Below are 27,224 nucleotides of genomic sequence, written 5' to 3' on the forward strand. Positions count from 1 at the left end.
CAGTACTGTGTTAAATAGTAATAGTAAGAGTGGACATCCCAGTCTTTTTCCTAACCATAGAGGAAAGGCTCTCAATTTTTCTCCATTGAGGATGATATTAACTATGGATCTTTTGTATGTGGCCTTTATGATGTTGAAGTATGTTCCATCTAACCCTACTTTGTTGAGGGTTTTTGTCAGGAAAGGATACCGTATTTTGTCAAATGCCTTTTCTGCATCTATTGAGAGGATTATATGGTTCCTACCCTTTCTTTTATTAATATGGTATATCACATTGATGATTTGGGAGTATTGAACCACCCCTGCAGCCCAGGAATAAATCTCACCTGATCATGACAAATAATTCTTTTAACGTACTGTTGAATTTGACTTGCTAGTATTTTACTGAGAATTTTTCAATTGATGTTCATCAGTAATATTGGCCTATAATTCTTTTTAGTGGGTCTTTGTCTGGTTTTGGAATCAAGGGGATGCTGGCTTCATAGAATGAGTTTGGAAGATTTTCTTCCATTTCTGTTTTTTTGGAACAGTTTGAGAAGAATAGGTATTAAGTCTTTAAATGTCTGGTAGAATTTCTCTGGGAAGCCAGTCGGCCTAGGACTTTTGTTTGTTGTGAGATTTTTGATTATTGATTCAATGTCTTTGCTGCTTATGGGTCTATTCAAATTTTCTCTTTCTTCCTGTTTCAGTTTCAGTAGTTTGTTAAGTTTCTAGGACTTTGTCCATTTCTTCTAGGTTGTCCGGTTTGTTGGCATATAATTTTTCATAGTATTCTCTTATAATTGTTTGTATTTCTGTGGTGTTGGTTGTGATCTCTCCTCTATCATTCATGATTTTATGTATTTGGGTCCTTTCTCTTTTCTTGTTGATAAGTCTGGCTAGGGGTTTATCAATTTATTAATTCTTTCCAAGAACTAACTCTTACTTTTCATTAATCCATTCTACTGTTGTTTTTTAAAGATTTTATTTATTTATTTGACAGAGGGAGAGAGAGAGAGAGCAAATATAGCAGGGAGAGTAGCAGGCAGAGGGAGAGGGAAAAGTGGGCTTGATCCCAGGACCCTGAGATCCTGACCTGAGCTGAAGGCAGATGTTTAACTGAGTGAGCCACCCAGACACCCCTCCATTCTACTGTTTTTTTTTGTTGTTGTTGTTAATTGCTTCCATATCATTTATTTCTGCTTTAATCTTTATTATTTCCCTTCTTCTGCTGGCTTTAGATTTTATTTTCTGTTCCTTTTCTAACTCCTTTTTGTGTAAAGTTAAGTTGTTTATTTGAAACTTTTCTTGCTTCTTGAGGTAGGTATACACTGCAATACACTTTCCTCTTAGTACTGCTTTTGCGGCATCCCAAGGATTTTGGGATGTCACACTTTCATTTTCACTTGCTTCATGTATTTTTAAAATTCTTCTTTAATTTCCTAGTTAACCCATTTATTCTTTGGTTTATTTTTAGTGGTTCATTTTTGAACCAAAACTGAGTTTCACACTTACATTAGAGGGGAATTTATTTTTACCTTTAGTAACCAGGAAGACATAAAGAGACTGAAAGAGATGCTTATCCAAAGATGTATTCCTTAGAACGCTTTTGGATCCTGGGACAAAGAGCCGTCACATTCTGGAAAGCTTCCTGGTTGGAAGACTTCTTACACAACTACCAAGTCTTCCGTAAAGCTCCATCCTATACCCATAACCCACCATACTCTCCAAATAGTTCTATTTACCACACTCAGAATCATCATCTGTTCTTAGAAATAACCCCCTTCCCTGAGAGTCTCCACTCCTAGTTTTGGCTATTTAGATAATCTACTTAAAACCTCTGAATCACATGCCAGATTTTGGGACCAGAATTAGCCATCACTGGTGCTGAGTTTAGATGGGTGGGAATGTGTAATGGAGGTGGTTTTCCAGTGTAATGGGCTGGACGTGAAGGGTGAGTTTTCAAATTAGGTAGGAGCAGAGGAATATAGTGACTTACCTGGAAAACTAAGAGGATTTTTCTTTAAAAAAATTTTTATGTATACTTCTATCTTTCTCTGATGGAATCAAATTAGATTCACCTATATCATAGTTCTTCAAAGTCTGAAAGAACTTTCCATTTTAGACTATTTTTTTCTCGATTTTCCCCTGGATCATCACAAATATTCATTTTATCTTTGGTATCCCACTGAGTTAAATAGAATTCAACCACTAACTCTAAAATACTTGTAGGAATATATGAATTCATAAAGGAATTCAAGAATGAAATGCATTCAGTGTTGAATGGGTTAAATTTGTTTTAAAGTTCTGCTTAATATAGAAAATTTGGAAAATTCAGAAAAGTATGAAGAAAATAAAAATCACTCATAATTCTTTTAGTATTTAGCATATTGCTCATATGTATATATTTCAGATACAAATTTTACCATATTGAAATTATAACATCCAAGCTGGTCTTTTATTTTTTGATAAATAATAATAAATGATAAGATTATAATAAAAGATAAAACATGTCATAGACAGTTTTCCTTATCATTAAATACTCCTCTATAATGTTTTCATTAAGTCAGAGCTGTCAATCATTTCCTTTATGACTTTCTCCTTTGCTTTTATGCTTGGGAAAGCCATTCTTACTTGGAAATCAAATATTTCCTCAGTCACTTTCTAAACATTCTATGAATAAAAATGCTGGCAAATTTGCCCCTGCAATGTAGAATTATTGGAGGCATAAATTAAGTGCTATGCATAACTCTGGGCATGTAAGACTAGCCATGGCTAGAACTCAGGTACCCCACACCCACCCCAACTATTATCAGCTCCTGTTGCCAGGTACTGGTTTGCACTGGAGACTCAGGTGCACCTCCCCCACCCCAACTACCCTCAGTTCCTGTTGCCAGGCACTGGTTTGCTTTGGAGACAGAACCCTCCTAGGGGTTCCAAGCAGTTACTAGTGGCCCATAGGACACTCACTGGTGATTGGAGACAAAGCCACAAGGCTCTTTGGAGCCAGCTGGTGGCCATCCAAATGTCTCCCTACACAGCTCTGGAGCCACTATGGGCTGTCCTGGAGCAGCTGTGGGCTGCTGGCTTGGTGACATTCGAACATTTGCCACATGTGCCATGAGTCTCTGGGTTTCACTGGGAGATCCTGGTGTGCACTGCAGCGGTGTTGTTCATAGTAAAGAGTGGACTCAGCTGAAGAAGGAGAAAGGGGCATTGTGCCCAGAATGAAGTATCTGGAAAAGACATGGAGAAGACCGAACCAGAGGCACAAGCCTGTGGAGCCGTCGCATCATCTGAGCAGAAGGCCAGTCCTCTCCTGTTACAGATTCTTGCTCTGGCTGCCCTGAATCAAGATGTCGGGTACTTTTCAGTGGAAAACGCTATGCACCTGCTGAAGGGAGTTCAGGAAAGGCTGTTGAAGAGCCCTCACCAGCTGACTGATGAAAATCCCATCTCTGGAGCAGCCCAGGAAGATGGAGAACCCCCTGCGAGGAAAATACCAGAAGGCTTCAAGGACAGCCCTGATCTGCAGGGAAGTGCAGACCCGCTGGTTCAGGACACTGGCAGCTGTGGACAGAGAGTGCAGGAAGAGGCCCGGGAGGCAGGCGGGCCGAGCTTCCTGAGGGAGGAGTGCGGCGGCAGGCCACTGGTGAGGGCCAGAGCCAATGCCACACCTTAAGCCAGATCATACTGAAGGTGATGCATCTGCTAGAGCTGCTTAGAGATCATCTGGAAGGTGGGGGCTCAAGGAGGCAGGTGGAGACTGGCTCCTCCTCCACTGACCCTGTGCCCTCAGGCGGGAGCCCCATGAACAAAGGAAAGCCGTCCAGGGCACTGAAAAGTCACATCAAGAGGAATGAAGAGCTCCCAAGAAACAAAACAATCCACCAAGCTGAGCAAGTATCTTTTCACCTTCAAAACACCCTCCTGCAAAGTGAGATTCAGAAGTTGCGCCTGAAGCTGGAGGCAGAGCTTAAGCTGTGCAAGGAGCACATCAAACACCTGGAGAGAAAGATGATGGAGGAGAAGGCACACTGCCTGCAAGTGAAGAACGAACTTGCCAAGGTGCGCAGGAAGGCGGATGCTGCCCACTGGAACTTAGGCCTCCAGAAGAAGATGGCCCACGACCTGCACTGAGAATGGCAGAAAATCTCCTCCTTGCATGACTGGGAGCACTTCCTGTTGGAGAGGAGAAGTGAGGAGAGCCAGAAGGCTGTTCTGTGGGCAGAGAGTGAGTTCCAGTGGCTGAAGGAAGATAACCATTGCCTCAGGCAGAAGCTGGCCAACTCTGGGCCCAAGGTCCAGCCTATCTCCAGGGGCCCTCCTGCTCCTGCTCCTGCTCTTCTGGGCACAGCCTCCAAATACCCTCAAGGGCCAAAGGCTCCCCTGAAACCCCAGAAACCCAAAAAGGGAGCAAGAGTGCACAGGCCAGACTCCCAAGTTCTTGGGTCCCCTGCAGGTCTGATTCCGTTTCCCAGCAGCCACCAACACTCACAACCAGAGCACAAAAGCTCCTGTGCTTACCCCTTAAACAAGCCCTACCCATTGCTTCTTTTATTTGAGATCCATTCCATTATTTAATGGATGCTACATGGTTCTTATTGAAGTTCCCTATAGCAGTATGAGTGTGACAGAGTATTTTTCGATGTTAAACATAAAAAAAATCAAATTGCTGATACTACTGCTACCAAGAATTGATTTGATTAAGGGATTATAAGGCAAGCAATTAAGTGTATTTTTAAGTGTATTTTATTTATCAATTAATTGTCCCAATAACCCAGTGTGTCATATATTACTGAGGTTCAGAGAGGGTAAACAACTTGCCACAAGATCACACAGCTAGTGAATTTCAGAGCTCTCATTCCAAACCAGGCTTGTCTAATTATCAACTGCTGTGCAAATAACTTCTACTACTACTACCACTACTACTACTACTACTACTACTACTACCACTTGTTGTTCTTTTTTTGAGAGAGAAAGGGAGAAGTCACACACACATGCAAGCGGAGGAGGGGGCAGAGAGAGAGAGAGATTCCTAGACAGGCTTCCCACTCAAGTGCAGAACCAGACATTGGGCTGGATTTCACAGATCATGTGATCACGACCTGAACTGAAATCAAGAGTCAGATGCTGAACTGACTGAGCCACACAGGCACCCTTATGCAAGGAACTTCTAGGCAAGCTGCTGTAAGGATCCCAGAAGGGCTTGATAAAATGTTCTCCTAGTTCACGTTCTAGTAAGGATGCAAAGATTATAGTGTTGGCTAGTCGAGATAAAGTCCCACCAAAGTATGGAGGGCAGCCTTTAAGGTTCTCCAATGATTCCCATCTTTGGTACACAGTTTTGTGTTCCATACTCTACCTCTTGAACGTAGTCAGGAACTACTGACTCACTTCTAAAGGACAGAATATGGCAAAAGTGATAGGATGTCACTTGTGAGGTTAGTTTACAAAGAGACTGGTCTCCTCTTGGGCTTGCTCTCTCTCCTTCCCTCCCTCCATCCCTCCTCTGTTCCTAGCTGCTTGCTGTGGGCTGTATTACGGAGAGGCCCATGTGGCAAGGAATGAATATTTCTTGCTTACAGCAATGGATGACCTCTGGCTGCTAACAGCCACCCGAGTGAGCTCAAAAGCAGGTTTTCCCCCAACAAGCCTGGAGATGACTGAAGTTCCAGATGACATCTTGACTGCAGCCTTGTGAGAGATCCTGAGCCACAGGTACTTGGCTAGTTGCACCTGGATGGCTGGCCCACAGAAACCATATCAGGTTATCAATGTTGTTTTAGGCCCTTTGGTTTGGGGAAAACATTCAAGAAAGACAGAAGTGTGAAGCCAAATGTTTGGCTTCTGACCCACCCGCCTCTCCTGGGGTTGAAATTCCAGGGAAATCAAGAGATGGTAGAAACTACTGAGAGATTAGGGTAAACAATGGAAGAAAGAGGACCTCTATTCTGTTCGCCATGTATCATTCTGAGAGGACATCACCTCACTTGATCTTCCCGTGCCAATATGTGGCAAGTGCAGGAGGAGACAACTGGCAGTGTGTACAAGTTGGCTGAGAGCACTAGACCCAGCCCCTTAGAGTCTCCTAGAAGGCAGGGAAAGAGCCCAGAAGTTCCCTGGTGCCCCTAGAGAAGGCACAGAAATGAGATGAGTTGAAAGCCTGGGATCTGGCCATTGGACTTCTGGGCTAGAGGGAAGATGGCCTGTAGAAGGGACACTGCCCGGAACCCCTCTTGGAACAGATGCCTCCTGTCTGCTTTGGGAGACTGAGGATTAATAAGAGAATGAATTAGTGTAGAAGAGATGGTGTTCTAATGCTTGGCAGGTTTAAAGTTATTGAAATCATTGACATTCCTTTTCTCCTTATCCCCAGTACCACCATAAATGGGAAGGGGCCTTCAAAGAAGCAAGATGAGAGCATCTCTTACAAGCCTGTAAAGTGTAAATATCAAACCACTCCAGTCACTTCTACCCCCTTGGCAGCCCCACTGCTTCCACAAGGTCACAGATACTAGTGACCTCTAAGGCTTCTTTTCCCAATTTCTGGTTGCTGCCCCGACTCAGAGGTGAAATTTAAGTGATTAAGTGGAGGAGCACGTGGGCAGCCTGAAACCGTGAGAGTGATAGGGGTGTGGAAAGAGTAGCAGAGACATGGAAATGGCCAGAGTCATGTGCATGCTTGACGATGGCCTGGTGAAAGAAGAAGGAGGCCTTTCCCTTCTTGGGTGAAATGGAGCCTAATCTTAATCGATGCTTCTTTTTCTTCCTCTAAAGTCAACAACCCTTGATTGACAGTCATTATATATGCCTCATCCTTTTTCCATGTTTATACTGTGTTATCCTCTTTCTTGGAAACTTAGCTTGGGTATAAGGTTGTCATATATGGCTGTACAGATTGTGCATTGTAGAAGTCCAGGTAGTACCATTTATTTCCTATGAGATGATTGGACAAGTCTTCTCCCAGAAATATTTTCACATCATTATCACTGGATTCTCATTATTCCCATTCGTTAACTAATATTTGAAGATTGGTTATATACCTCGTATTTTGTAGGTTCTGAGGATTTAACAATGAACAGGATAGTATCTGCCCTTGGCATTGGTACAGGAAGAGACAGACAACCACATGAACCAGTAAAGTAAGTTTAGGTGTTGTAAAGAAGTTACACATGTGAGGGTAAGCTAAAATGTTTGGGACATACATTCCTACATCCTTTAACATAAGACCACAGTTTATTAACGACAGATGTTCTATACTTATCCAATTTTCTTCTTTTTCTTTTTGAAACTTAAGAAAGCAGGCAATATGTTGTATGTATAACAACAGATATTTAACACAAGGTAATAGAGTTAATTTGTTTTTCTTAAAGATTTTATTTATTTTAGAGAAAGCATGCTTGCATGAGCAGGAAGAGGGGCAGAGGGGAAGGACAGAAGGAGAGGGACAAGCAGACTCCATACAGAGTGCAGAGTCTGACACAGCACTTGATTTCATGACACTGAGATCAGACCTGAGCTGAAACCAGGAGTTTCATGCTCAACTGAGCATCACCTGGATGCTCCTATAATTGATTTATTAGATTTTGCATTTGTCCTACCAGGATGAAATTTTATTTTAAGAGAATATGAATTCCTAAATGCACTGAGTGGGAATGATTTAAAAATCTTTGTTACTACATCATATTTATAAAATTGAAGATATGTATGTGGGTATGGTAGTGGCAGGAGGCAGATTTTGCAAATTTAGTACATTTTTGACACTTATGAGGTATATTTTCCCAAGAGAAAGAGCGGTCTCAAAATCACAAACCTCAGCAGGGCACCTAATTTTCCCACAAAACACAGTGTGATATAACTAAAATAATTAAAGATCTTTTGTGTTCTTAATGGTTCCCTATAAATATAGGACTAAAGAAATTTGTAGGGTTATTTTCTGGCTTTGAAACTTCATATCCTTAGACTTCTTCACTTTCATTACCAGTACTAGTGGTTGATTTTAAGAATCTTCCAAAAAAACCAAATAAGTTTAAAAATAGCCATGGAAATCATTGCATTCTGGATGATGAATAGAAAATATCAAAACAGATTAAGATGTTGGTCCATGAGGTTCCCCCCATTGACCCATGCTTGGAATAGGGACCCACTTGATACACTAGCCTCAGAAGACTTATAATTTAAATGAAACCTCTGATAAGAAATCACAATGAATCTTCAACCATTAGAAATACTGAAAAGTAGTAAAACTGAGAACGTAAAATCCATAGACGCAAAGGGGCCTTGGTGTTATATTACAGATCTATAGCAGGAAAGCAAAATGCAATTGTTTGCTCATCCCTTTATTGTTACATATATGAGATCATTGTGATAAGTGGTACAGAATTTTCCAAGTTTGATATTGTATGAGAAACTGCTCTGGAGCACCATAAATTAGATGTTTAGCCTTTTACCATAAATCAGCTGCCTGGTTGGTTCCTAATTTGTCCACAAACTAATAAATTCTCTGAAACTCTGATCCTTTCTTTTAATGAGGGCTGGTAACTCCAACCTCTGAGGACAGAGGTGAGGATAAAATGAGCCAGAGTAATGATGAATTTTCAGAACCATGAAAGTAACTCACCAAAATCAAGGTGTTATCATTCAATCAGGTATTGCTGGCTTTAAGTTCCTAGTTTTGCTTCTTGAGCAGAATAAAAACACATGGGAAGCAACAGTTAGTTGAAATGGACATTGTATAAAGGGTTTAACTTACTTCTTTTACAAACCACTGGCAAAAAGCAGGACCAATCCATTCTCTTGCATGAATACCACAGTCTATCCAGACAGCTCTTTTGTAAGTTCGTGACCTTCTGCCCAGCTGAAAACAAGAGCATTCATAGTAACCAACTCAGGCTTTTATTTTTAAAGTCATTGATCAACACAATTTAATAAGATTTCAGTGCAGTTCTTCACTATAGTTTGAGTCATTAGATAGCCCACAAAAAAATACAGAAATTTCCTATCTATTTCTGAAGTCCAGGCCTGTTTATGTAGAAATAATAAATGTACTGCCTTAATTACAAATCTAATAGGAAAATAGACAAAAAAGGGCAATCCCTTAAATAAGTTTGCTTCTCTTTCTCTTTTTAAAAGATTTTATTTATTTATTTATAGCAAGAGCACTTGTGTGAGCAGGAGGAGGGGCTGAGGGAGAGGGAGAGAGAGAGAATCCTAGGCAGATTCCACACTGAGCGCAGAGCCCAATTTAGGGCTTGATCTCATGACCCCAAGACCATGACCTAAGCTGAAATCAAGAGCTGGATGCTTAACTGGTTGAGCCACCCAGGTGCCCCAAATTTGCTTCTCCTTCAATATCATATGTGATTGTTAAGTAAAAAGCTAAATTCCTCTTCCTCCTAACCCCCTCCTCCAAGAGAATCAGAATCACAAAGAGTATTTCTTAAAGCAATAATTATGTTTTTAAAATTTTTTTAAAGGATTTTATTTATTTGAGAAAGAGAGAGAGAGAGAGCAGGAGCAGGGGAAGGGGTAGAGAGAGAAGCAGACTCCCCAATGAGCACAATGCAGGGCTCGATCCCAGGACCCTGGAATCATGACCAGAGCTGAAAACAGACACTTAACTGACTGAGCCATCAGGTACCCCAGCAATAATTAAGTTTTATTGCTGTACAAAGTCAAATTTTATTACAACACAAAATGGGAAAGCAAAGCAAATTGATTTGTAAAATCAAGTGACAGAGTTTTCTTTATAATCTCATTATATCAATATTACTTAAATGTGGTTTTTAACTCAATAACAAATAGGTAGCTACTAACATTATATTCATAGGGGACCTAGTTTTCATTCATTACTTCACTCAAGTAATACTTCAGGAGATCCTTTTTTGATACTGTGCTTGACACTGGAGATTCAAAGATGAAAAGACAAAGAGTTTATATGCTAATAGGGAGGGCAGACATGGGAACAATCAATCTTTGTGATATGGACATGCATAAGTTGCTTAGGGAGCATGGGGTGTAATGTATAATTTTCCCAGAGAATAAAATAAAGCTTTTCAGGGGAGGAACACTTGAGTAGTTGGGTAAGACTTGAAGCTTGCCCAGCAGACAAGGTGGAAGAAGGGATCTCAAGCTTGGAAGAGAATCTGGACACATCCTCTTTGAAGAACTGTTTTTGGGGTATGAAGAAGAAATGGCAAATGAAACAAGAGGCAGAGGCAGAGAACATGTGAAATCCCTGGATCTTATGTAAAAGAGATAAGGTTTCATCGTGTATTTCATGGGAGAGGGGTATGTCTGTGAGATAGAGAGACAAAGGCACGGATGGACACAAGGTCATGCTGACAGTAGTGACTGATTAGAGTATGAGAGGGGCGAGGACAGGAACTTGAAAGGAACTGCGTACTGAATGCTTTATTGTGATAGTCCATGGAGAAGAGATCCAGAGATAAGTTAGGGCAAGAGTAAGGAAGACAAGAGAAGGAACTGCAGCAGATCCAAAAGATATTTAGAAGAAAGAATTGTCAGTTCTCAGTGGTAGATTTAAAGGAAGTGGTAAAAATAAAGAAGAGGAATTTAGGATGATGTTCATGCTTCTTGACTGCGGTCACAGAATGGTGCCATTTTGAGTCTGAGGTGCTTTTGTGAATATTGAGATGAGAAGGTCAAGTAGGTAATGACATACGAATGTAAAGCTCCAGAGAGTGGACCCCAACTAAATAGAAATTTCTGGAATGATTGTTGAAACCATGGGGGTGAAGTGTCCATCTAGAGAGGTTGGTAGAAGGAGAGTATAGATCTGAGCAGAGAGTTCTGGAATGATCAGAACCCATGGGAAGGGCAAGGGGAGAGGGGCCAGTGAGTGAGACAGGAGGGCATGGTCAGAGACAAAGGAGAACCAACTAGGAGTCATTGTTGGTCTCAGCAAGAGAAATTTTAGAAGAGCCATGGGGGTGAAGGCCATTGAGTCAAGGTCTGAATGGGAGGTAAGGAAATAGAAACAGTGATATAAGGAAAACTTCTCAGATGTTTGGCTGAGAAGAGATAGAGAGCTCTGGGTAAGTAGCTAGGAGAGAATGTAGGGTCAAAGACTGGGAAGGGCATATACTTTCTTATACATATACATTTTTGCACTGGTTCACCTTAAGAAGCACCAGCTCACAATAATTTGAATGCCATTATTTTAAAGAGCGTCAACAACTCTATGTTAGAAATAGCATTCCCTAGAATACTCAATGGCAAAAATTAAATATGGCCCAAAAATCTAAGGGAAATTATCAGATGATATTAAAAATGAGATGCTGTGAAAGATCATTTCATTTTTTCCCATAAGTCAAACTTGAAAAAGATGAATGTTTACTAAATAAATAAATGTTTTTATGCTTACTAAATAAGAAAAATATTTTTACCTTTAAAACATATAGAGACCTTCCCTCATATGATTTTCCAATAGAGAACATGTGAATGAGACCTGAATGAGTTTTATTTAGATGACGCATCCAATTTTGAATCTAAAACAAATAAATGAAAACCATGTCAGACTCTTCCAGTTATGGAACTTTTAGAGAACAAAAGGTAACAAAAGGCAGCAATAAGTCTCAGGCTCAAAGAGCATACATGATTATAAAACTGAACAAAAATCAGTTTTGTGTTTTTAATTTTCCTTAAGACACTTAAAATTATATTTTATTTTCTGTCTTTACAAATAGTAGCTTCATGTCTTTATATTGTCCCCTTTTTAATGCATACCTTCTACTACCATTTATCATTGGTATCTTGATGGCAGAGCTTTGTAGAAAATTAACCCATGTGTTCTGGGTTCTTTTTGAAAACAAAAATTATTTCCATTTCCCTCCCAAGTACTTAAGAGGAAAAAGAAATCAGGTTCATGAAAACTATGCAAACTACTTGAAAGGGTCTATTAAAGTCCCATATACTGTAATTTGCCACTGAAAAGAAGATGCTAAGAAAAAGGCATTGTCTTCTCCATTTAAAGGTTATTCAAGTCACACATCAGAGGGCATACTCTGAATAATTTTCCCAGTAACGGTGATACATTTGCATTGATCCAGTCACACACACTTATCTGTCATCAGAAGAAGGTATATTTGAGATGGATGAATAAGGCACTTAGAAATATGAATGACATTTCTGACTTAAAAGCTTTATAAGAAGTAAGGAAGTCACACAAAAGTGTCCCTTTAATCCATGGTGTGCAAGACAGTCTGTGCTGAAAAATTTAGATTTTGAGAAGTACCAAGCTTTCTTTTCTTTCTATTCTTATTTAGTCTAATGAGCATACATATATATATATATATATATATATTATATATATGTATCTTATGTGTATATATGTATGTATATGTATGTACATATCTATAGATATATTTAAAATTTTTTTCTAGTGCATTTTATAACACTTCCATGTGCCAAGCTAGCTAAAATCTTCCCATTGCTTCTAATTTCAAGCTTCTAAAACATATGTTGGAACATGAAATATATGAAAATAATTTTGGATAAAAAGTCACTATCAAGATAACCAAATATTTGCCTTAGAATATAACAGGATCACATTATTTTTTTTTTTTTGGATCACATTAATTTTATGCCTGACATTCCTTTGCTCAATTCAGGGAAAGCTGGAAAATCTATGTACATCTTCATTTATTTATTCTGTCATCTACTACCTACTTGGAGGTTCCTATTTGCTTGCCACTGGGGATATAGTGGTGAACAAGAAAGAAATGGCCTTCCCTCATTGAACTTGAAGCTTATGAAGAGAGAAAAGCATTAATCAAGTGGTCCTACAATTATATACATAAAAACTATGACAGATATCATATCCATGTGCTGTGGGTGCATGTAATATGCTGGGGTTGGAGGTGAGGAGTTCTAATTCCATCTTCGAGAGTAGAAACAGCCATCTTTTTGCTTGGGCTGAGATTCAAAGAGTAATTAGGTATTGTCTAGGTGACCAGTAAAGGATATAGTGGTAAGAATGAGGTTGTTGTAGAATGAGTAATAGGAAGAATAAATAACAACATGTTTAAAGGTCCTGAGATTCTGCAAATAAGGCTTGGCCTTTGGGAGGCCTCAACTTGTGCAGAAGCTATGTGGCAAGAATCAACGTTCACTCCACCCCCATCCAAATCACTGCCTCAAACTCTGACTGGATCTACCTTCCATGGCTTTTTAGTTAAGGTTTTCACAACTGCAATTATAGTAGCATTACCTCACTTTTCCATTGCCCTTCCCATGTATTTTGGAGGGGTGGTTTGGGTAAAGCAAATGAAATCCAACTTATTTCACTATTTCTTATAAAGGCTTAATAATGGAAGAGATGATGAACTGAGCTGGCTGGGCCGTATAAGAACATTATATGTTCTTCATATGGCCCCTGCCTCTATCTTTATGCTTTTCCCCCAGCCATCAGACCTAAATGATAAAGCTGTATTTATTAAACAAACAAACAAACAAACAAACAAACAAAAACAAAAGCTCCTCTGATTACATACTTCTTCTAAGGAGTGATAAACTTCATAATTATATCCAGACAGGTATCTTCGATTTCTCTGGGTTCGCAAACTGCTTGCCTTTTCCAGTGTGTTCTGAAGATCTTCTATGAGGACCCTGGATTTGAAATGATAGACATGATGCAAACTGAATGGAGATCACATAAAATTTGAAAAGAAAATTATGCATCTATGAAAAAGAGGATAGCAAATATTGACATCTTGAAAAATATCAAATGTTGGGAAAATGTTCTCTTTTGGGAAATAGAAACTATTAAATTAGGTAAAGAACATAAAAGGTAAAATTATAGGTAGATATTCTCAAATGATAATAATTACTACCACTAACTGAACAGCTATAAGAACTGAATGATGGGTATGAGCATTTACATTTATTGAGTACCTATTTAGATACCATGCTATGTACTTCATGTACACGAGCTGAGTTAAAGTTAAAAATCTACCCTATAAGGTAGATTTTCTTGTTACTTCCGTTTTACAGACAGGGAAAAATGAGCCCCCAAAATGTTAAGAACCTGCCAACATCACTCTGCTAGGGAGTACAGAGCCAGAATTTGAACTCAGAATGTGAACCTGAATTCTAGTCTTTAGACTCTGAGTCCAGTGTGACATTATGAACCCCAAAACAAGACAACACACCCACAAAAAAAGTTTTCAAAAGTTCAAAAAATGTTTGAATGTTTACAAATTGAGCCATGGTATATTGTCATTGCATTATTTCCAAAGTGGACAGACCTTCTAAATACAAACAAGTGCAAACTGTTCCCACTCAAGGTAAGAGCAATTCCCCACATTTACCACCAGAAAGTTACGAAGCTCTGATGCTGATACATCTGTTTGTTTGGCAGTTCCTGATAGAACTACCATTGTTCCCCTTAGAAAGGCAATATTTTCCCAAGAGTTTCAGTACAAAAAGCTATGCCTATTAATTGATTAGATTCTTTATCATTTATCATTATCAATTGATAAATGACTATGACATATTACCGGTCACATCATGAAATGTCCATTCAGAGAATTGTTGAAATAATTCTAATGGAGAATTGCTCCTACAATGGATTTATCTTAATATTTTCTAGTCAAGTTTACTAGTGTCTTCACCAAAGTAGCAAAATTATAAAGTTTTTCAGTTTCAAGTTGTACGGGATCGTTCTAGATGGATATTAACTTCTTTGATGAATAAACTCTTAAGCGCTTCAGTTTTCTTTTAAAGTCTCCAAGTGCCCTAAGTAGAACTAGTTTTTGGATTCCTTAATATTTGCCTATCCATTTAGGCTAGTGATTCTTAAGCTGCATTGCTTTAAAGTTACCTGTGAGCTTTAAAAAAATATGCCACACTGGGGCACCTGACTGGCTCAATTGGAAGAGTGTGTGACTCTGGATCTTGGAGTTGTGACCTGGGGTACCACGTTGGGTGTGGAGATTACTTAAAAATAAAAAAAACTTAAAAATATACGACATTGGGCCCTACATAGATAAGAATATTTATGAATAAGTATCAGTCCTTTTTGAAAGCTCACTAAAGTGATTTTAATATAGTGTGGGGATCAAATTTAGGCTAACAATCTGGAAACCACTAATTCACGTTCATTAAATCTAGAAAATCACTGGTATCAGTCCTCTCAAGTTCCAAATTAAATGCAAACGAAGAGAATAGTAGAATATGGCTGACCCTTGTTTCCTTTTTCCTCTCCTGAGTGTCTGTACTGGACATGGTCAGCTACCTACTCTCCTTATGGACTTCCTGTACCTCAGGGGCTGGGAAGCTGAAACCTACTTTTTCCTGACTCTCTTGCAGTCTTGATTCTGGGTACAGATTTGTAAACACTGTTAAGATAGGAAGTTAAGAATGAGGTAGAGGCCATCTCCTGCTGTTGCTGTGGCCATGACAAGGCCACAGAGATGTGACTGTTGAGAGACAGTCGGCATTGCTGGACTCAGCACTCCAGTGTCTAGTTACCAGGTTTATAGGGTGAGAGGCAGTTATGGTAACAACAGTGGTGGTTGGAGTGGTGCAGTCCCAGATTCTGGACCTTTGGACCATTCCATGAGGGAGAAGTAAATTCTATTTGATTGAAGCTACTGTCTTTGGGGATCTGGTATGGGTTGAATTACGTCCCCATCTCCCCCAGTTCATATGTTGAAGTCCTAACCCCCAGCACCTCAGAATGTGACCTTATTTGGGACTAGGATTATTGCAGATGTAATTAAACTTTGGTCACCAGGATGCACTCTGATCCAATACGGCTGATGTTTTTATAGAAAGAGGAAATTCAGTTTGGGAAGATGAGAAAGTTCTAGAGATGCATGTGCTGATGGTTGTGTAATGTGAATGTACTTAATGTCACTGAATTGTATATTTAAAATGGTTAAAATGGTACATTTTATGTTGCATATACTGGAGAAATCAGGACACAAAGACACACATAGAGGGAAGATATGAAGAGGCAAAGATGGCTGTCTACAAACCATGGAAAGAAGCCTGGGACTGATCCTTCCCTCAAGGCCCTCAGAAGGAACCAACTCTACCCACACCTTGATCTAAGTCTTCTAGCCTCAAGAATCATGAGACAATAAATTTTTGCCTTTTAAACCAGCCAGTCTGTGGTATTTGTTATGACAGTCCTAGAAAACTAATACAGTTCTATGTTCAATAACTGGACAGTATCTTAATATAAGTCCTAAAAGACCAATCTGAAAATTAAAATAATTGTTGTGTGATAGTTCTAGCCCCATTTTTCTTTCTTTCTTTTTTTTTTTTACCTTTAATTCTTTTAATTTTTAATTTTTTATTTTTCATTTTTCTTGTTAAGTAGTCAACACCACAGATTGATGAGAAGGAGCCCAAAATAGCATTTATAAGTGTTGTATTTTCTAGGTCCTTTATGGCTGATTATTATTCCTACCCTAGTTGCATATACTCCTAGGATAGTGACCAGAGCTACTGAGAACTTTTCAAATGATGTCAACACTCAGTATAAAACCCCCGCCCCAAAGCTTCTAGGGCAGGTCAGTGGGGCTCGAAACTTGAAATTCCACTGCCAATTTTTACAGGTATTTAATTTATAAAATGATTGAATTTTTTATAACAGAATGAGTCATCTCATCTGTCATGTCATTGAAAGGGACTCATTACCCAGGGGCCAGACTCATGGGGTCACATTATCTCTGCCTTGAAGATGACTACAGCTATATATTATGTGCAGTTGTACAGAGTTAATGATAATCTTTTGAAAATACCCTAGGCAACAATGATAAAAGTCAATTAAAAATGATCTCTACCTACTGCCCTGTGGAATTTAATTGACTCTTATGTGTTATTATCTTGAGACCAACAAAATGAATAATTCTAAATGATGTCCACCATGAGGAGACAACTGATTTAAAACATTCATTTTTTTTAGATTCCATTCTCTGTGACAAAAAGTGTGATATTTTATTCTATATCAGTTCCACATGACCTATATTTAATGGCAAGAAACAGAGACTTGTTAAAATAACTGGTATATTCCCTTCTACTGAATTATAATTAATGAAGCATGTGAGTTATTGCTGAGCACCTATAGATATAATTACCAAACTCCTTCCTTCCAGGCATTCAGAGAATCAAAGCACGCCTTCAAAGTTATAGTGATGACTAAAATGTGTTCAATATGAACAATAGTTTTATGCACAGCTGTGACTCTACTCTGTTCTAGAAGCACAATAAAATACCTTTCTGTAAAAAGCATATCAGTACTTTAATAAGGGTGTAATTATCTTTCAGGCAGGGAAGTATTTGTGTGGACGAGGTAGGAATGTCACTGTTACTTTGCACCCTGTGGCTCAGACTACCAGAGACTAAGGCTTTCACTATTGACTCACAGAGCCGTGAGCCCATCCCAGGCCTTACCAGACATCATCAGTGATCTTCCTGCCAGTTTTAACAGTACAACAATTTGCTGAAAAGTTGGAGCAATTCAGGTTAGTCACTTAAGATCATGCCTCTCAGCCCTGAAATCCTAGATTCCCAAATGAAGTTATGTCACTCCTTTCCATGTCATTAATTCACACTACTGCCCTTCTCCCCCACATCCTGCATTGACTCGTCATCACTCCACCACTTCATTCTATGATGTGCCTGCTGGAAGCCTGCTTTCACTGTAAATAGACTTCCAACATTCTTACCTCTTCAGAGAACTCTCTCCTCTCGTATTCTTGCCCTGATAGAAATTGGACTCTCTCAAGGATAGATTCTTTTGTGGCTTTCTCTTCTGCCAATCCACCTATCATGGGACCAGAAGGGAAGGAGGTCAGCATCCTCCCAAATCTGCATTTCTCCTTCCCTATCAATCATACTTCTAGAAAAAGCTAATTTGGCCTTTGGCATTGTGCCATTCCTTGTTTCTTTCCTCTAACTCCTGTGTAATCTCTGAAATTACTGTCCCAGGGGCACATTTTGTCTTTTTATCTCTAATCTTGCCAACACCAAAGGAAATTCAAAACTGCTGTATTGATTCTCTGGTGATTTAGTCCATTCATTCTCAACCACATCAGTCTTGGTGATTTACACTCCACTTCAGCCAAATCTTCCATGACTACGCCCTGACTTTTGTCACCAGCCATAAATGTTCTATACCAGGACTCTTAATATCAGCCTACATTTTGTCAAAATTTTCTTCCTTCCATTTCCTTGTTGCCCTCAGTTATGCTGTATCTGCGTTCCATATAATGATCCTTATGCCCTTCCTGATTCTTCCATTTGACTCCATCATTCCTCCTACACTCTTCTCCTTTCCTTTCCAGATTTGACACCATGGATGAATACTTGAGCTAGTATCTCACTAGGAACTCAACTTCCTTGCCATGCTGATCTTTCTGTATGAGCAATACCGTCTCGCTTCTTTTCAACAACCAGTTATTAGTTCTTACCCCAGTTTTTCTCTTGGTAAATTTCTTCAGCCCTCGTTTCTTCCCTTTTGGTAGATAATTTTGCTTCCTATTCCATATAGAAAATTTACCCATTAGTTATTATTTCTTTCAAGTTGTTGACTCTCCTCTTTATAATCCTAACTAGACTTACATTTACCTCTTCAGCCTTACTGGATAAGGTATCCTTCCTAGTGCTCAAACCCATTCTTCCATTGGTGCATTCTATCTTGTATCATCAATGTCTCCTTCCCTAACTTGTTCCTCCATTCAGCCTGCAGACATACCAAAATTGCTCCCTACCCCCTAAAATTCCAAATTTCAAGCGGTCATTGATGCTGCATCTCCTTATAGTCATTCCTTATTCTCTACCTCTCTCCTTATTTTAATTTCTAAGAGCAGTAGTCTGCTCTGCTTCTCCATGTTCCTACCTCCTATTCACTTCTTTCTCTGTCTTATGCTCCTGACAATTTAATCCCACATTCTACCACGAGAGTTACCAACACAATTTACATTGCCAAATCCAGAGGAAACTGGTCAGTCCTTTTCTTGCTGGATATTACTGCACACTTGGCACCACTAATGTTTCTCCCTCTCGAAAGTCTCTCGTTTCTTCTTTGACTCCTGTGACTATCTTCTGTTTGCTTCATTCTTATTATGTAACTATTCCTTTAAAAAAAAAATGCAAACAACCCAAACCAAATACCTCAAGATAACCTGATCTATTTTAATCTATCTACTCCATTGCCCAAGCTAGAAGATTTGGGGCTGTGCTTGATTTCTTCCTTCCCACATCCAACCAAGTGCAGAGACCAGGGGTTTTTGCCTATTAACTATTTTTTTTTAATACTTTCCTGATCACACTACTCTGGTCCTGACTCAATGCCTCTCAACCTTTTACTTGGACTATTATTGTAGTCCCCTGTTGCCCTTCCACCCCGCTTATATCTGGCTCCCTTACTTCCATCATCCCAGTGTGCAGCATCACACACATACATCCTAGCTCTGTACACATCAGACTTCCCACAACCTGGTCTTCCCTCAACATCTCCAGCATCTTTTGTTTCTACTCCCAGTTTGTACACTGATAACACTCAAACACTTCACTTCCCTAAATAGGTAGCATACTGCTTCTTCCCTTTGCTTGCACTGTCCCCTCTGCCTGCAAGTCCTGGGGCTCATCCTGTGCTTAGGTGTCATTGCTCCTGCAGAAAGCTTTATCTCCCCCTGCATTCCTACCCAGTTTCTGGGCATTGTTAGGCTGCTCTCCTTTCGTCACACAGAGATCTCTGTTTACTCTGGCCACCTAGTGGTTTTTTAAAAATTTATATATTTTTTATTTTTATTTTTTATTTCTTTTCAGCATAAAAGTATTCATTGTTTTTGCATCACACCCAGTGCTCCCTGCAATCCATGCCCTCCCTAATACCCACCACCTGGTTTCCCCAACCTCCCACCCCCCGCCCCTTCAAAACCCTCAGATTGTTTTTCAGAGTCCATAGTCTCTCATGGTTCACCTCCCCTTCCAATTTCCCTCAACTCCCTTCTCCTCTCCATCTCCCCATGTCCTCCATGTTATTTGTTATGCTCCACAAATAATATGAAGCCATATGATAATTGACTCTCTCTGCTTGACTTATTTCACTTAGCATAATCTCTTCCAGTCCCGTCCATGTTGCTACAAAAGTTGGGTATTCATCCTTTCTGATGGAGGCATAATACTCCATACTGTATATGGACTACATCTTCCTTATCCATTCATCCGTTGAAGGGCATCTTGGTTCTTTCCACAGTTTGGTGACCGCTGGCCACCTAGTGTTAAGGGTAAAATGATAGGCTAGTGTGGTTCTTCTCCCCTCCTTCATCACACTAGTAAGCACATCAAAGGTGACTGTAACTGTGTTACATTTGCATCTGTTTTTGCAGTGTGAAAAACAGTGCCTGAAATGCTGTTGTAGGCACTTAGTAAATAACCTGAATACACCTCTCATTCAGTTCAATTTAGTACTCATGAATTAAGCAAGTGAAAAAGAATGCTTACTTGTACTGGATGTTGGCTTCCTGTAAGAATGCTAACAGGGCTTGGGAACCATTTTGGGGAATATGGACATCAGTAACTGCTCCTTTTGATACATAGGAGATACTGCTGGGCTGCCACAGGTCCACCTGTAGTGCAGGAACCAACCTATAATTCATATTCCATGCAGGTGGGGAAAGATCTATGTCACAAGGTGAAACATGTCATTTTGTTTACATTCAGAAATACAAACACATTTTGGATTTAAACTCAATGCTTTTATCAACAGGGTAAAACTAACTTGATTTTGATTTAGGTCTCCAAATTATATCATATCTGTAATAGAATTTGATCATAATTGACAAGTAACAGTTTAGAGACCAATATACATTAAAGCCACAAGGTAAAAATTAGATAAAGCAGTTTTAAGTATGACTTTGATATGCTTAAAATTATTACACAAATACTTGAATAAGAGAGAGAAAGATATAAATTACCTTTTATTTTACTATACAACAAACTGTGGTAGCTTGGCAACATTTGGTAACGTGAAATGGAACACTCTCCAGGTATTTCCTCCTTCCCCAACGCATACCTTTTACCAGTCCCTACTCAAGCTTCACATGGTGATAGAAGCATCCCTTTCTCAGGTTGGACTTTTTAGCGAGGCTCGTCTCTCTGTCAGAGTTCTTAGAGCAACTCATGCTTCTTTCATTCCCTAGTTTCATCTTATCAGAATGTAAGCTCCATTTGGTCACCACCCCATTCCAGATGCCCAGAAGAGTGCCTTGTGTGTACATCAGCAACTCACCCTTGCATATGTGGAGATCCCATGTAGTATTTACTCTACGTTCACCCCATGTTCAGTGTTTTGCAGGAAAGCAGGAGCCAGCTGTGTGTTTGTCTTACTGCAGTGCTCCCAGTGCCTTGTCTGGTGCTTCACATCCAGTAGCTAGTGCTCTGCATTCTTTGAAGGAATTACTGAACTCAGCTGGGAGGGAAGAGGGCCCCATCCTCCCTTCTGGAGTAACCTCAGGCTACAATTTTCAATTAGACCCAATTTGCCTTTATAGTCCTGTCTCTGTCTTCTCTGTGTTTGGGACTCTCTCTCCTCTTCCTGCATTTCCAGCCTTCATCTGTCACAGGGCCTTGATCTCTGATCTGATAAGATTTAGTTACTTGATCCTCATTTAGGTGTCAGTGTCTGCGTTCTGGTACGGAACTCTAGAAGACCAAAAATGCTTTGTGGCTCAAGGAAATAAGACCTCTGGTGATATAATTTAATCTTGAACAGGGTAGAGAAGCATTTGTTTTGGGGACAGAGTCTACATTTTTTTTTTTTTTTTTTTTTTTTTTAAGCAGCTGACTCCTCCTCAAAATTGCAAGGGCAAATCTGACTCAGCTCTCGTACCAGTCCAACAATCATAGAAAAACAGAAGTGTGGGCTGGAAGGGATGCTGAGAGGTCATTTGATCCATCTGTCAGCCCATGGGCAAGGATACATGTAGGACTGAACAAACCTGTCCCCAGTAGATGTATCCAGACCACATCTTTTAAGTCTCCAAAAGAGGATGGTTGACAAGATCTTAACATAACTCATAGCCACATTTAAGAAGACTGCAGATCTTTCTCCCCATCCCTCACACTGCAGCACAGCTTCATTTTCTCTTGTTCCATTGTTCAGTAGGGGATGTCTGGTTTCTTGCCTCCGTTAGATAAAGTACATTGGTGTCTTTCACTTTCTCTACATATTAGGTTTTCTGATCCTTTAATCATCTTTGAGACCTGCCTCTAAACCCTTTACAGAGACAGTTTTTTTTATATTAAGTTTTGCTGACATCCCTTAATGCCAGTGAAGATGAGGAAATAGTGCTGTATTTGGAGGGTAGAGAGCCATAAGAACCTAAAATAATATGAATAGCCACTCTGGCAAATTCCTTTATGTGTCATTTAGGGTGCATGCTAAAATAAGAATCCTCATCCTGCAGAAGAAAGTACTTCCCTGTAGGGAGTTCCGTGGAAGTGACAAGCCCCACAGCCTGACCTGGAGAGGGCTTCCTAGGAAACAGGCCATCAGACAAAGCAGTTGGTCTGTAGGAAACTAACAAAAGCAATTTGCAAAATCGGGAATTGTATTCTGTTGTGATATTAGGAAAGGAAGTTAAAATGAATTATCAGCTTTTCTCCAGTAAAATTTTGGGGAAAGGATACTTGGATATATAACATGGGTATTTCAATCTGGGTGGCAGGCACATGCCCATATCAAGATACAGGGGACAGTAATACTCATGTGACATTTGTAAAGTGCCCCTACTTTATAGGTATTTCTGATCTTTTCAATAATGCCTTCAGGTAGGAGTTAATGGTAGAGACATTTAAAGAATGAGGGCACCTGGGTGGCTCAGTGGGTTAAGCAGCTGCCTTCAGCTCAGGTCATGGTCCCAGAGTCCTAGGATTGAGTCCCGCATTGGGCTCCCTGATGGGCAGGGAGCTTGCTTCTCCCTCTCCCACTCCCCCTTCTTGTGATCTCTCTCTCTCTCTCTCTCTCTCAAGCTCTCTTTATCACAAATAAAAAAAAAAAAAAAAAAAAAAAAAAAGGAAGACTCAGATTCATAGAAGCAAAGTCAATTTTCCAAGGATGCAGAGCTCCAAAATGGAGACACGGGAAGTGCTTAGCTCCAGTGCCTGTATGGTAAGTGTGTTTAGGGTCTTCTGAGGAAATAAGTAACTTCCAAGTTCTTGACTTAGTGTTTGAGGAGGTTTGGTTTGCAGGTCTCCTACTCTAATCTCTCCTGTCAGGGGTTATTGACCCTATAAATTAATATGCATTTATTTCAAAGTTGAGATCAGTTTACTCTGGGCAGATTACCATCATTTCCTTAGGGCCTGACCACATCCAGATGAAGTGATAAACTATCTTTGAATGGCAAAGCTCGGTGAGGGTTTATGATGATGACAACGAAGGATTAGTAGTCTTGTCAGGATGGCCTCAGGTTGTGTGCTAACTACTGCAGGTCTTGGCTGTAAAGAGCCATCTGATATTCCAAGGAAAGGAGGCTCCTTTCCAGAAACTTCTTGCCCTGAAACCTGGTGGTTGTTCCCATGTTTTCCTTTCCTCAAAGGATTGCTAGTCACGTATAGTCAGATCTGTTTAAGAGGTGGAAGCAATTTAGGGGCACCAGGGTGGCTCAATCAGTTAACCATCTTGACTCTTGATTTCAGCTCAGGTCTTGATCTCAGGGTTGTGAGTTCAAGCCCATGTTGGGCTCCACATTAGCCGTGGAGCTTACTTAAAAAAAAAAAGTGGGGGGTGGGGAGAGAGAAAGAGAGAGGTGGAGGCAATTTAGTGTGTCATCAAGAGTATGAGTATGGACTTTGGAATCTGAAGGTCCTGAAATGGAATGCGAGCTTTGGTAGTATTGGCTATATGACTTCAGGGGAGCTTTCAACATTTCTGAGCCTCAAATTCCTCAGCTGTCTATGAAGATAATAAAAAAACCTACCTACAGTCTTTTCTGTAGGATGAGTTGGAAAAAATAGAAGTAAAACACACAGCAGAGAGTCTGGCATACAGTGAAATCTTAAAAAATATTAGCTATTTTTTTTTGAAAAGTATATCTAAAAAAAGCTAGAAGTAGTAAAGATAAAGTTTTACTGAGTAAAATGAAGACTATGAGGAGATGATTCTCTTATTCAAACATTAAAACCTATAGACAACTTTAAGGAGGAGGGGAAGCAATAAATAAACCAAGAATATGAGCAAGGCTGGCATGTTTCCTAACACAAGGGCAACCAGCTGGATTTGAAGCAATGATAACCTGCTGGTTAATTCCCTGGACTCTAGAGTCTGACTTCTTACAATCATATTCAAGCTCTCTACAATTAGCATCTGTGTAAGGTAGGATGTGTTCCTTCATCTCTTTGGGCCTCACTTTCTTCATCTGTAAAATGAAGATGATAATTGCACTTCTTGGTTGTTACTGTTATGGGATAATAAAGACTATAGTAAATATAATCATTAAGAGCATAAATTTTGAAACTCAGGACAGGATGAGTCTGGATCCCGGTTCTGCTGCTGTGTGACTCTGGGCAACTTACTTCAGCTCTCTGTGCTTGTCTCCTCATTTATAAAATGAAGCTATAAATACCATATATTTTATAGATTTGTTAGGTTTAAACTAATTAATACTTATAAAATGCTTTATTTTATTATTTTTAAAAGATTTTATTTATTTATTTGAAAGGGAGGGAGAGCTCACAAGCAGTGGTGGGGGGTGGGGTGGGTAGAGGCAGAAGCAGGCTCCCTCTCATCAGGGGGTGCGATGCAGGACTCCCAGGACTGTGGGATCATGATCTGAGCCAAACTGACTGAACCACCCAGGCACTCCTATAAAATGCTTTAAACAGCACCTGGTGAACAGGGGTCATTTGTTAAATGGTAAATGATTCAAAACTCAAAAATAATTTATTTGCAATAAAAAACTGTCATATTTTAGTCTGGCACTAATTTCATGGCTCTTCTGGTCCTTGTGCTGTGTTTACTTATTGGCTTGGTCCAGGCTTCATGGTCCACCTGTATTTTAGGCCCATGGCTAATTACATACCTGGTGCAGGTATTTGTGCAGGTGCAGTCAGTGTCCCCCAACGGTTTCAGAGTGAGTCTTTCATGAGGATATGGGAAGACATCTGGTGTCTCTTCAGCTTGGGAACAGATGGTCTGCCTCCCAGCCACTTAAAGTAACGCAGAAGCAAAGGAGAGGAGAGTCCTACTCTATATTTACTCTACTTTTTGTTCGTTTGGAAAAGTATTGAGCACTTATGTGTCACATAATAGGTTTCTAAATACGAAACCTCCATATCAAGTTTGTAGTCAACTAGGGTTTAATTTACATAATCATATTATTTACATATTAACACCCATAAAATCTTAATGCACAGGAAAGTATCCTCTCTTATTTACCCTTGAGATTGTGTTTTTGGTCTGAATCCATTTAACCTTGTGTCTTCTTTTAGGATTTTTGTCTCTGACCTCTTGAGAAGATTTTCTGACACCCAAGGTCAAGAACTGTTGCTATCTGCTTTCATGGAACTTTTAATTACATCTTATTCTTATAGATATTACATTAGTTTTCTAGGGCTGCTATAATGAATTTCAACATCTCAGATGGGTTAAAACAGCAGAGATATAGTCTCACGCAGTTCTGGAGGCCAGAAGTCCAAGATCTAGATATTGACAGGCAATATTCTCCCTGAAGCATCCAGGGGAGGTCCTTCCTTGCATCTTCCAGCTTCTGGTGGTTCTAGGCATCCTTGGCTTGTGGCCACATCTCCCCAATATCCATTTCCATCATTACATGGTCTTCTCATCTGTGTCTGTATCTTCTCTTCCATAACTTCTAAGGATACTTGTCTTTGGATTTAGGAGATATCTGGATAATTCTGGATATTCTTATGTGAGATCTTTAAGTGCATTTAAAAATTCTTTTTTCAAATTAGGCCATGTTCACAATTTCTAGGGGTTAGGGAATAGGCATACATTTTGGGGGGTCTACGATTCACCTTATTGCAATTGTCATATCAATATCCATTTTCCTATTATCTTCATGAGAACAGAATCTGTAAAATTCTCCCCTTCTGCCCATACCTCTAGCGCTTAAAACCATGCATGCCACAGAAGGCACTAAATATTCTGTAGATGGAATAAATGAAATAACCCATTTTTATCTTTCATTTTTTCAGATATGTGCTCTCTCTAAAACTGCTCCATAGTATTTCTGGATTCTAATTCTAGTTCCTCTTACCAAGAAATCTATAAGGTAGTCCACTTCAATTTTGTCCACTCATCCTACTTCTTGACTCATAAGTGTTTGGTTTCTTTAAAAAGATTTTATTTACTTATTTGAGAGAGAGAGAGAGAGAGAGAGATCATGAGGAGCAGAGGGAGAAGCAGATTCCTTGCTAAGCAGGGAGCCCAATGCAGGACTCAATTCCAGGACTCTGAGATTATGACCTGAGGTAAAGGCAGACTTTTAGCCGACTGAGCAACCTAGGTACTCCCAACTCACAGGTCTTTAAATTTTAAATTTTCATTAAGTTTAATCTTAGAATATGCTGCTTCTTAGGTCACAGTACTACATACTTCTCTGATGACCAGAGTGGCCATTTTAGCAACACAGTTAAAGAAATGCTTATATTTTATGGTTATTATTGTCTTTGTTCTACTTCTTGTGACTTATTAACATTTAAGATACCAGGGGAATGCTGGAAAGGAACTTAGCCAGAGAATATGGTCCCTTACAAACCAAAGGCACTTGGTAGGTTGTTAAAATTCTGGGACTCATTTTACCTAGCTTCATCCTCTCTCTCTTACAAAATGCTAAGTTATTACTTCCCTAAAGCACATACTCAATAAGTAGAACAAAGTCTATTCTTTTTAGAAACCTTTTTTCACCTCTGTTTTCCTTCTCTTCCAACACAATGATTTATGTACTTTTCTAGTTTACTCAAATTTGTGGATGGCTTCTCCCCCTTCCATATTCTCCATTAGTCCTATGTTAGCTTTATTTCTCAGAAATGATGAAATGTACATCAGTCTAATAAAATATGAAATAAACATGCTGAAAAAAAGATTTTATTTATTTGCTTATTTCAAGAAGGGGTAATCTCAGAAAGATGGTGTTAGAACTAATGGGATTTGGGCTTGTGTTAGGTGATTCTGGATAGGGTTAAGGAACTGAGATTTTTCTTTGGTTGAATATTATCAAAATGAGGGGAAATCCATCACT

The 27,224-nt window shown here is 39.5% G+C and overlaps 1 protein-coding gene across 1 annotated transcript in view; it reads right to left on the minus strand.

Moving 5' to 3' along the window:
* The window catches only part of CPA6 (carboxypeptidase A6), an 80,182-nt gene extending 59,652 nt beyond the window's left edge, over positions 1–20,530 (minus strand). The window contains exons 1-5 of the mRNA XM_032847902.1: positions 20,464–20,530; positions 17,682–17,779; positions 13,497–13,611; positions 11,391–11,492; positions 8,735–8,839 (exon numbers count right to left, since the gene is read on the minus strand). Of these exons, the coding sequence (XP_032703793.1) occupies positions 8,735–8,839; positions 11,391–11,480 (195 nt within the window). The 5' untranslated portion in view covers positions 11,481–11,492; positions 13,497–13,611; positions 17,682–17,779; positions 20,464–20,530. The remainder of the gene's footprint in view (positions 1–8,734; positions 8,840–11,390; positions 11,493–13,496; positions 13,612–17,681; positions 17,780–20,463) is intronic.
* Positions 20,531–27,224: the final 6,694 nt, after the last annotated feature.

Source organism: Lontra canadensis, unplaced genomic scaffold (assembly GCF_010015895.1).
Source record: "Lontra canadensis isolate GAN:19392208 unplaced genomic scaffold, GSC_riverotter_1.0 scaffold195, whole genome shotgun sequence".
Lineage (NCBI taxonomy): Eukaryota > Metazoa > Chordata > Mammalia > Carnivora > Mustelidae > Lontra > Lontra canadensis.